Source organism: Aspergillus udagawae (assembly GCF_001078395.1).
Source record: "Aspergillus udagawae IFM 46973 DNA, scaffold_1, whole genome shotgun sequence".
NCBI classification, from domain to species: domain Eukaryota; kingdom Fungi; phylum Ascomycota; class Eurotiomycetes; order Eurotiales; family Aspergillaceae; genus Aspergillus; species Aspergillus udagawae.
Window position 1 is genome coordinate 1,424,840 of NW_025091264.1, and position 11,883 is coordinate 1,436,722.

The window sequence follows — 11,883 nt, forward strand, 5'->3', positions numbered from 1 at the left end:
AGTTAGAGAGAACCGAGAGACTAGAGACGCTCTGGCCCCATCGGATCTATGACTGCATGTCATCTTGATGATAATAATAATAATATGTTCCCGGTTGCACGGGTGAACCAGAGTGGGAGATCGTGATAAGCCCCGCAGAGGATCCCTGCCTCCATCGGTCATCCCGAACAATCCATAATCTTCCAGTGTGCCATAGTACCAAAGTGAGCAAACTCCCTCGAATAATGACTGAATCTTGGATGTAATCATGCTATCAGATTGGTGTATTGGACTGATCACACGTGCAGCTGGAGTACTTGTGGATAGTAGTTAACTTATCATAGTTGACACTTAATAAGCAGAAGCGATGGATCGTGAATGTGCCATAAGTGGGCTACACGTGAAACGATCTGTGGCTGGAAAGAATGACGATAGTTACCATAAATGGACGAAAAAGGTGTGGCACAGTCACCTGATGGAGCCAACCATACCCAATCGGGAGATTTGTTTTCCCTGCCATTGCTTGCTTGCTTCCTTGAGACTTGACAGAGATACAGAGGAGGCTGGGACATCAAGATCAGGTATCTCTGTGGAGGCCATTATCCAAGTGAAAAAAGGTACCTAAGTAGCGCCTTCTCATCCCACCATACTCATCTATTCTCTACTCTGTATTCTATTTCTTCCCCCCTCCTGCGTTCACATCTCCCGAGCGGTCGAATCGATTTGTTATCGTTGTTGATTCCTATTTTTCACTTTCCATATTTACAATTTCTCTCCCGCTTTCGATTCTTTTACGCTCCTCTTCTGCAAAGAGAGCGGCGTTACATTACGTCCACTACGTTTCTATATCAACCCCGATCTACCCGCCCAATACTTTCGGTTGCCATAGGGCAATGCGGTCCCTCCCTTGAATAAACATTCCCGTCTCAACCAAAAGTAGTCAGGTACTATTGCGCATTTGATACTCGGTCAACTTACAGTTACAGCACTGCTTCTGCTTTACGAAGCAGGCATGCGGCCAATTGAAGTTCAAAATTCCCCATTTCTCTTGATATTTGCATTCTTGCACACGCAACGTCATCAGTGATGGCGAGTCAGCCAATTTTTCCACGCCGCACACAGACCGATCTTCCGCAACATACCTCGAGCCCGCTCCGACATGGCTCGACCGCATCCACAAGTTCATCTGTCTACTCTCTCTCGTCAAATTCGCAAGCTCCCAGTCGAACCAGTACCGTCTCGTCAAATGCGTCCATAGGGTCTGCTTCCCGGACCGGCCACCGACGAGGCAAAAGTGAATTAAACTCGACTACATTGGGGACAATGGTGAAAGACACCTCTGAAGGGGGAAGCTTGACGAGCGCGGCGACAACATATGAGAATGTCCGGCGTTCCTTGCGACCACTTCCCCAGGCTCCTAATGCGGCCCCTCCGACGAATAAAACATCTGTATATCGGCATACGAGAAGTCAAACCGTCGATAATCCACAGTATTGGAAGGAAAACCGCCCTCAAACTCCTGATTCACGCCACCCACACAGTTTGGAGAGCGACCGACTGAGCGAACGGCAGTCACTCAATTCTCAAAGCCCTCCGAGAAGGAACTCCGTACAGCCAGGATCTCCTCACGCCGTTTCACCTCATTCTCGACCGCATATGCGACCACATCACTCCCATAGCCTGTCTAACCCACTTCCACCACCTCTTACGACGACTCTCTCAACACCAGAGTTAGAGACTTTCAAGAAGTCATCGACGGGCCACCTCCGTACCTTGTCCAAGTTCGCCAAATCGGGTGAGACTGAGGAGTTTGCTCTCGAAACCTACAGTCCGTCTGTAGTGGGCTTACAGGGACGACGACGATTGAAGCGCGCGGGTTCTGTTGCGGGCGCGCAGGGCTCCAGGGCTGCTCGAAAGCAGAATGCGTCCGCCTGGGCGGCTGGCAATTGGATGGATAAACAACGTCAATTTTTGCAGGCGTACGAGTATCTTTGCCACATCGGAGAAGCCAAGGAATGGATCGAAGAGGTCATTCAGAAGCAAATCCCACCAATCGTCCAACTGGAGGAAGCCCTCAGAGATGGCGTTACTCTCGCAGAAGTCGTGCAGGCGATGTATCCTAACCGAACATTCCGAATATTCAGGCACCCGAAATTGCAGTACCGACACTCCGACAATATAGCCTTGTTCTTTCGATTTTTAGACGAGGTCGAGTTACCCGAGCTATTCAGGTTCGAACTCATTGATTTGTACGAAAAGAAGAACATTCCGAAGGTCATCCACTGCGTGCACGCTTTGTCATGGTTGCTCTTCAAGAAAGGTCTGGTGGACTTTCGCATGGGAAACCTTGTCGGCCAACTCGAGTTCGAGCACCATGAGCTCGAACAAACGCAAAAGGGGCTCGACAAGTCAGGAGTAAGCATGCCCAGCTTCTCTGGCATGGCTGCGAACTTTGGTGCAGAGCCCGAGCCAGAACCAGAGCCAGAACCTGAAACCGAAGAAGAGCGAATCGAGCGCGAACTCCACGAGAATGAAATGTCAATTACCGAATTTCAGGCTCAGATCAAGGGCGCGATGTTGCGGTTGAAGCTTGGCAATGTCATGAATGAACTGTGGGATTTTGAACCTTTCCTCGTCGATCTGCAGTCCAGACTCCGTGGCGACTGGGCCCGTCAGGTCATTCAATATCGGCTAAGCATGCGGTCTTTTGCAGTAAATTTGCAGGCGGCCTGCAGAGGATTCATTGTACGATCCCGCCAGCAAGGTGATAGGGAATGGTGCCAAGCTCAGGAGCTTGATGTTCTGCGGCTCCAGACTCTCATCAGAGGCGCAAAGGCAAGAACTCAAGTCCAGTACCTCCGGAGTCGGACGCGGAAAGAAGAGTCAGGCATCAAGCAGGTTCAAGCGGCTATTCGAGGCGCCCTGCAACGGAAAAAAGTTTGCGCCGTGTACGAAGACACGCGAGCCACAGAGCCTCGAGTCATCGCATTGCAAGCTGCTGTGCGAGGCGCTCTTTGTCGGATATTGATATCAAAGCAACACGACGAGACGCAATGCGCTGAAGACGGAATTACGCAACTCCAATCGCTCATTCGCGGTGCTCATTTCCGGCGGCAATTGAGCGCTCAACAAGATGACATCAAGAACACCGGAGATAATGTGCAACAGTTGCAAGCTGCGATTCGAGGAATGTTGACACGTAAAGCCATAATTCAGCTGAAGAGTTCTCTCGCTGAAGAGATCCCGTCCGTGATATCAATTCAAGCCGGAGCTAGAGCTCTGGCGGCCAGAGACCGCTATTCCCAACTCACCGACGCACTTGCAAAGACAGAGAATGAATGCATAACTCTGCAGGCTTTTGTCCGTGGTGAAGCTGTGAGGGGACACCTGAACTCTCTTCGACAAGCGTTAGGGGAGCACACTCTCTCAATCATTGGACTCCAGAGTATTCTTCGAGCAAAAGGTGTACGGGACGCTCTGGGCGCTCAGAAAGCGGCGTTGGTGCAAGAGGAAGGGTCAGTTCTGCAGCTACAGTCCGCGGCCCGAGCTTCTATCCTAAGAATTCGCCTGGAAGCCGACGCAGAAGCCCTCCGAGCACAGGAACACATGATTGTGGATCTTCAAGCTCTCTCAAGAGCTGCAATTCTGAGAATCAGAGTTGGAGCTGTTCTTGATGAGCTGGAAAATTGTGAGGACGAGGTTAGCCAGCTGCAGGCGCATATACGAGCGATGATCGTTCGGGTCGACGTCGGCCAGGATTTGGCTGATCTAGCGGCCGAAGAGGAACTGATCACCGACCTCCAATCTCGCATGCGCGGACATATCATCAGATCGAAGTTCGAAGAAAAGCGTCAATATTATCGGGCCAACATGGAAAGGGTCATCAAGGCGCAGAGCATTGTGCGAGGCAGAATCCAGGGTCAGGCATACAAGAGCCTCACAACCGGCAAAAACCCCCCAGTCAATACAGTCAAAGGATTCGTGCATCTCTTGAACGACAGCGAATTCGATTTTGATGAGGAGATCGAATTCGAGCGACTCAGAAAATTGGTCGTGCAACAGGTCCGGCAAAATGAGCTGGCCGAACAATATATCAGTCAACTGGACATCAAGATTGCTCTGTTGGTAAAGAACAAGATTACGCTGGACGAAGTCGTCAAACATCAGAAGCATTTTGGAGGCCATGTTGGCAGCCTCTTGTCCAATGCAGACATCTCGTCAAAAGACCCATTTGACCTCAAAGCCTTGAATAAGACATCCAGGAAAAAGTTGGAGCACTATCAAGTGCTCTTCTTTCTCCTGCAAACACAATCTCAGTATCTCGCCAAGCTTTTCCGCAGACTGCGAGAGCTCAACACACCGGAAAAAGAGTATGAGAGAATAAGGCACTTGATGATGGGGCTCTTCGGTTATTCCCAGAAGAGACGTGAGGAGTACTACCTCATCAAGTTGCTATCCCGCTCAGCGAAGGAGGAGATTGAAAGTTTTGATTCGTTGCATGAATATCTCCGCTGTAACTCGTTCTGGAACAAGTTATTCGCATCATACATCAAATCTCCTCGGGATCGAAAATTCATGCGCGATGTCCTTGGGCCACTTGTAAAGGAAAACGTGGTTGAGAATCCAGAGCTGGACCTGGAAAGCGACCCCATCCAAATCTACCGTTCGGCGATCAATAACGAAGAACTCCGTACCGGCAGGAGAAGTCGGCGGCCACTGGACCTTCCCAGAGAGGAGGCCATCAGAGATCCTGAAACGAGAGCGACCTTTATCCAAAATCTGCAGGATCTGCGTGACATTGCAGACCAATTCTTCACTGCGCTCGAAGAACTCCTCTATCGCATGCCCTTTGGAATTCGTTATATCTCCCAACAGATGTACGAGTGCCTCCTTTCCCGGTTCCCAGGAGAGGATCCTGGCTTCATCCTCCAGGCCGTCGGTCACTGGGTCTGGAGAAACTACTTCCAGCCTGCCATGGTTGAACCAGAGAAATATGGTGTCATAGATCGTGGTCTCACGCAGGAACAGAAGAGAAATCTCTCTGAGATAGCCAAGGTTGTCGCTCAGGTTGCCTCCGGAAGACTGTTTGGCACGGAGAATGTCTACCTGCAGCCATTGAACAGCTATGTTGCCGATTCAATTCAACGACTCGGCCAAATTTGGGGCGACAGTAAGCTTGCTCCTTTTTTAGGTACATGAGCAGTATCGCGCAGGAGCTAACTCAGATATAGTGGTCTCGGTACAAGATGCGGAAGAGTATTTCGACATTGACGAATTCAACGATCTTTACGCGAAGACTAAGCCCACGCTGTACATCAAGATGGCCGACATTTTTTCGATCCACCAACTTGTTGCGTCTGAGATCAACTATATTTGTCCACACCCCGACGATATTCTAAGGGAGATAATCCGCGATCTCGGAAACGTGAAGACCAACGAAAATGAACTGATGAGCGTCAATTCCTCGGAAATCAATTTGACGTTAAATCCCAAGCTTGCGCAAGTAGAAGGTAAGTTGTGGTTGTTATCAAGCATATGTCTGTGACTATCGACTAACGGGAAAACCTCCCAGATCCCGAAGCAGATGTCAAAGCGCTTTTCATGGAAACGAAACGATGTGTCCTCTACATCATTAGGGTTCAGACGGGCGCCAATCTCATGGAAATTATGGTCAAACCACCCACCGAAGAGGACGAAGAACGATGGATGACCTTGGTACGGGACGAGTTAACCGCGACTACCAGCCAGCGAAGCGCATACTCTGAGGCGAGCACTCTGGTTGATATCGCATCCATGACATACTCCGAGCTGAAACGGACTGCACTTGAGAACATTCTCCAGCTTGAGCGGACCGGCAAGATTCGCCGTGACAACCATTATCAAGACCTCCTCAATGCCATTGCTATTGATATTCGCACTAAGCACCGCCGTAGAATTCAACGGCAGCGGGAAGTGGAAAGCGCACGTCTTACCCTGGGCCGTCTCAACGATCAAGCCGGTTGGCTAGAACAGCAGCTCAAAACCTACAACGACTACATCGAGCAGGCGATGGTGACCTTGCAGAACAAGAAAGGCAAGAAGCGATTCCTCATGCCATTTACCAAACAATGGGACCACCAACGCGAGCTTCAGAAGTCCGGCAAAGTGTTCAAGTTCGGCTCCTACAAGTACTCGGCCCGGAACCTCGCTGACAAGGGCGTTTTGGTTTACTGGAAGGGCTACTCGGAGCGCCAATGGGACCGCGTCGACCTCACAATATCTAGCAATGAAGTCGGTGTCTTCACCCTCGATGGCAGTAGTGGTCCCATGATGGTCCCGGGGGCAAACGCTCAGGTGCCCTTGGACGACTTGTTGCAAGCGCAGTTCAACAACATGCAGTTTATGGACTTCTTCGATGGGCACTTACGAGTCAACGTGAATCTTTTCTTGCATCTGATTATGAGAAAGTTCTATAACGAATGATTGATATGATGGGGTACTCGGCGGGACCGGATTGATAAGTTCAGCAGGATTTATCCCGAAATCTCCCTACTGACGTCTGTTTGATTTTTGTTGCTTCCGTCCCTCATTCAGTTTTATTCCTCCAGTATTGTGGTTCCTCATCTGCGGATATGAGCCCGTTCAGCATGCTTTAGTTGATGATGACCCTTTCTTACCAGCGATATCCACTTCATGCCTGATCAACCCTCCTTCTTTCTGCTTCAAAGCCTGGCATCTCGGCACGCGATTCCCCCGCAAAGTCTTTACATGTTTTTTCTGCCATCGCCTTGAAACCCTACCTTTCACTGATTTCATTGATGATTCCCCCGTGATAGTTTAGACGAGTCTTCTATGTATGTATTGGTCCCATAGTGTTTAGTAGTACATGATATGGCAGCTTCCGCAAGGCAATCTAGATATGTAAGTCATCACACCCGCTGAAAGGGTAATAATGCGATTGTAGCCTATGATAATGTACATCTCTCGTACATGCGGACATGGACCTGTCAGGGGGTTCTCACGTGACTTCATGGATGCCTTGGGCCCCAACTGCGGATACCAGCTGGAATCCCCGAACTCCCGCCTCCTCGTTGTCCCCGTCTCCCTCGTCCTGAACCTCGAGAGTCCTTGCATATACTGCATTTTTAGTCCTTCTGTCTTTCTTTCTTTTGTTTCTCAAAAGTTTTGTCAATTCACAAGAGTGCAGATTCACCGGGAAAAGCTGAGTCTGCGCCATGGATTTCAACAGTCTGAAAGAGCAGGTCAGCAACCTGACCTTGTATGATATCAAGGCGGGAGTCCGCAAGGTGCAGAATGGTAGGTACTCCAATGAAGCATCTACTGGCAACCCGTCTTTCTCTCCAGATTTCCGTCAGCCCTGAACGGTTGTCTACTATGGAAATACAAGCTCTGGTATTAATTCTTGTTTCTTAGCTGTCATGAACTACACCGAGATGGAGTCCAAGGTTCGTTGTCACCGCCCTGCCAGTCGCATTGGCGGCTTCGCTCTCGTCCTGAGAGCGCGATGACGGATTGCCCGGGTTGGTATGCAAGTGTCTAACTGCGAGCAGGTCCGAGAAGCTACGAACAATGAACCCTGGGGCGCTTCAACTACATTGATGCAGGAGATCGCCAACGGAACTCACAACTAGTCAGTTATCTCCCTCGCTCCGTACTTGTCGCGATGTCGATTACTCGATGGATCTTGGCTCCATGCTAATCTCCGTTGCTAACAGCCAGCTGTTGAACGAAATTATGCCGATGATTTACAAGCGATTCACAGACAAGAGCGCGGAGGAGTGGCGACAGATCTACAAGGTACGATAACGCGGGCTGGTGTCCACCCAAGAGCGGCTAGACTGATTCGTCCGTTTGTGTCATGCAGGGTCTTCAGCTGTTGGAATTTCTGATTAAGAATGGCTCGGAGCGCGTTGTCGACGACGCCCGGTCTCACCTGTCCCTGATCCGGATGCTCCGCCAATTTCATTACATCGACCAGAACGGCAAGGACCAAGGTGTGAACGTGCGCAACCGATCGTCGGAGCTGGTGAAGCTGCTTGGTGATGTGGATCTTATTCGCACCGAGAGAAAGAAGGCCCGTGCGAATCGCAACAAGTTTGGTGGCTTCGAGGGCGGAATAGGCTCCGGTGGAATGGGTGGCATGGGGAGCGGCTTTTCCGGTTCCACCGGCAGGTACGGCGGATTTGGCAGCGATAGCCTGTCCTTCGGTGGATACAGTGGAGGAGTCTATGGTGACGGCGGCGGCTTTGGAGGTGCTTCTAGCGAGTTCCAGGATACAGGACGGAAAGGGAACCGGTTCGAGGAGTACGACGAGTATGATGAGGGCGACGCCAGCCCGGCGCGGCGTCACGGACCCAGCCCTCCACGTCCCAAACAGGAAGCGAAGAAGCCCGAGCCTCCCAAGGAGCCGGAACAAGACTTGTTTGACTTTGGCGAGGAAGAGACGGTCGCTGCTGCTTCCACGTCTACTGCGGCTGGCAAGAAGCCTGCCAGCAGTAACGGCCTGGATATTCTCGAGTCCAAACCGGTCGATGACGATGACGAGTTTGATGACTTCCAGTCCGCAACGCCAGCGCCCCAGCCCGCAGCCAACCAATTCGCTATTCCCGCGCCCGCGTCCACGGTCAGTACGACCTCAAGTACTCAGTTTGCTGCTCCTCGGCCCGTTTCTGGCGTGCAAGGGCCGAACCTGAATGGTTTGGTCGGATTTACGTCAATGACCCCGACTCCGACATCGAGCACGGTTGCCTCTCCCACACTTTCTCACAGCTCCATGGTGCCGCCATCGCAGCAGGCAAAGCCCGCACAGCCCAAACCGAGCGGCTTCCAGGCTGCCACTCCCAACTACTTCACCTCTGTTACCACCGCCACGGCACAGCAACCAACGGCCATGATACCCAACCATCGACCGGGCATGCCCTCGACCTCCTCTTTCTCTTCTGCCCGGAGTACCTCATCGGCGGGTGGTAAGCCGGCGGCATCTAAGTCGTCGGGTGACGCTTTTGGGTCTCTCTGGTCGTCCGCCAGTGCCAGTGCAGGCATTCAAAAGTCATCCGCAAATGCAAGCAAGGGGCCCAATCTGGCCAGTATGGCCAAAGAGAAAGCGAGCGCGGGCATCTGGGGAACCCCGGCCCCGTCGAGCAGTCTCACTCCAGCTTCTCCTCCTCCTTCGATGAGCTCATCAACACAACAACAAGGGACAAAGACCGGCAGTTCGGGGCTTGACGATTTGCTGGGCTAATTGTCTCTCGTCGCGGATGGTTTTATTTGTTTTTCTGTATTTGCTTTTGATTACCAGGCGATACTCTCCGTAGTGCAATTTTTTCTCAATATCTCTTTCATTTCTGGTAGGAATCGATATACAGGGTTCTAGGCCAGTCACCAAAGATCATTTGTCCATGAGCGCAGTCTTCTCACTCCACTCTGTATTATTTTCGAGATATCTTCTGCATGCCTTGCTGTTGAGTAAGCTAATTTGAATCCTCCTCAGCCCATCACTCCAGCATCCAGAGGGATCTGGGAATCTGCGTAGGTCGTAGAACGCAAATGGTCGAATTAAGGTTGGCACCACTACTAGTATCTCCTTGATACGATGATTATCTGCACACCATCCTCGCTTGGGTATGTGGCCCTCAATATGTCGCCATTTATATACCCCCGCCGAGAGACTCCTTTCTTCTTCGGGTGTCAGTCATGATATCTGAATGGATCATCTGCCTCTACTCTATATGGAAATTGAAATTCTCCCACTATGGCCATCAAAGTCATCGCGAAAGTAGATTGGCTCTTCGAAGGTTAGACCCTAGACAGGGGCTCGTATTTTCCCTGCAGCGTTCCCTCCAGAATGTGTGCTGTCTCGACGATCAGCACCCGCTCAGGTAAAGTGCCTCCCTGATGCATACCACAGCGTCCAGAGTAGCCTTGGTAGGCAAGAATAATAGTCTAGACTAGGTCCTCATCTTGTGTCGCATTCCCGCTCTGAACCACATGGATAGTTATCTGTCTCATTCTTGAATCTTGACCCTCGAGTCTCCTCCTTTGCTGTGTAACCCCCGTCAAACAGACTCGGGTAAAGGAGACTTAAAGCTATCCAATGAGTGGGTGATACCCCGGAGAAGATATGAGGGACGGAATGTACTCTTGTACTTCCATCTCCCTGATGCCTATCTTGCTCCACGAACTTGGCACAGTCTATGACTGGACGACTGGTTCGCATGTTTCAGCCGCACGAGTGAACTGTGATTGATTCAGTGTCAGTCGTAAAGTCTGTTTTTAGCTATGGGGGGCGTTGATCCCTTAACTACGGTTTAGGCATATAATATAGACAGATCAGGTTCTCTTCGTATTGCTAGTTAATCTTCCTCTAATAATTAATACCATCGAGTTTCGGCATCATTTCTCTATATCCATTCTACGACCACGATCATGTTCGTCGACCCCAACTTCGGAAGCAACATATTACTCCCCCGTCAAAATATCCAGCCATTCAATGACTGCTCAGGCGGTATTGGCGACGGAGAGTGCCTCCCAGCCTCTCAATGTACCTATACTCCGTACTCCATACCCCGTAGCGAAGAACCATCTAACTTGCCCAGGCGTCGGTATAGTCTACACAAACCAATGCCAAAGCGACCCGTCTGACTACACGGCAAGACAAGTCCTGCCTCTCCCTGTCCTGTCCTCACACTAATATTAGCTCGCATAGTGCTGCCTCCAACGCCGCTGTACCGTCTCCGAAGGAACAGGCTATTGCCGCGACATGTCGAACCAGACCTGCGAGGAGGGCGCATACTTCGCCGGCACATCGGTAGATCCATTGCCCCATGCTCAGGGAAAAAAAAAGCAAAACCTCATTGTCAACTGACAGAAACGTATCTAGTATCCGTGGCCCTGCCCCGGGCCGAATAACATCCAATGCTGCGTGAAATACACCAACATGACGAATCACACATCCACATCCTCAACTCGCGCATCGACAGGGACAGCTACGCTCCCCATTTCGAGTACACCCACAAACACAAGCGCAAGCGCAAGCACAAGCACAAGCAGCAATTCAACTCAACCCCCAACTTCCACCGCACAATCACAGTCCGGGAACGGACTATCCAGCTCGCAGATCGGCGGGATCGTCGGGGGTGTCGTCGCCGCGGCGGTGCTAGGCGGGCTCATCGCGTTCATCTTCTGGTTCCGACGGCGGCGTCGACGCCTTGCAGACGCCCAGCAGGCGGGGGATCAACAACCGCGGCGGCGGGATGGTGAGGACGCTGATGGTGGTGCTGGTGCTGGTGGCACAGCTTCTACTGTGGGGTCGGCGATGCGTGAAGATGAGCATGATACTGTGGGGAAGGATGCTGCGATAGAGATGGACGAAAAGGAGATTCCCATGCTGGGTGGGCGGATGAGGCAGGAGATGGATGCACAGGGGGGAGCGGCGGTGCATGAGTTGGGGGATTCGATGGGGGGGAGCAAGGTTCTTGGGGTGGGAAAGCTGTCGGAGCTGCCTGGGTCTATGGGGAGGATGGCCGAGTTGCCCGGTTCGGAAGTGGATTTCAAGCGATGAACTTGGTGCGATACGATGGTATGGATGTATACTGACTTTATTTTGGGACTGGGTAGCCGGTTGGATGTTGTGGCGTATGGGTTCAAGTATATATATACCATTCACTCGCCATTTACTGTATACCTTGGTTACTAGCATGATCTCTTATTGATTTTCAATCTCACAGAGACTAGAATTGACAGAATGATAGCCCATACCATGCATGATGAGCCCCTTAAGGCCGAAGAATCAAGAACAGATGCTGACACAGATGATGACGCCGGCGCTGGATATTGAAGACAGTAAAACCATGCAGAAAAAGAAAATGTGAAGTATTTACAAGCCACAAGAAGAGCAACCCGCTC

General features: G+C 51.1%; 3 protein-coding genes across 3 annotated transcripts; all 3 read left to right on the forward strand.

The window, feature by feature from the left end:
• Positions 1–1,065: 1,065 nt before the first annotated feature.
• Positions 1,066–6,441, forward strand: Aud_000481 (putative Ras GTPase activating protein; the record flags this gene model as incomplete). The annotated part of the gene is made up of 3 exons (XM_043285990.1): positions 1,066–5,149; positions 5,211–5,489; positions 5,552–6,441. The coding sequence occupies 3 exons, from the start codon at positions 1,066–1,068 to the stop codon at positions 6,439–6,441; spliced, it is 5,253 nt and encodes a 1,750-aa protein (XP_043141925.1).
• A 752-nt stretch (positions 6,442–7,193) lies between these two features.
• Positions 7,194–9,220, forward strand: Aud_000482 (ENTH domain-containing protein; the record flags this gene model as incomplete). Its single annotated transcript, XM_043285991.1, has 5 exons — positions 7,194–7,275; positions 7,393–7,424; positions 7,530–7,609; positions 7,695–7,776; positions 7,844–9,220. 5 exons carry the CDS (start codon positions 7,194–7,196, stop codon positions 9,218–9,220), a joined length of 1,653 nt encoding a protein of 550 aa, XP_043141926.1.
• Positions 9,221–10,915: 1,695 nt separating this feature from the next.
• Positions 10,916–11,539, forward strand: Aud_000483 (uncharacterized protein; the record flags this gene model as incomplete). Its single annotated transcript, XM_043285992.1, has 1 exon — positions 10,916–11,539. The coding sequence occupies one exon, from the start codon at positions 10,916–10,918 to the stop codon at positions 11,537–11,539; it is 624 nt and encodes a 207-aa protein (XP_043141927.1).
• Between the last annotated feature and the right edge of the window lie 344 nt (positions 11,540–11,883).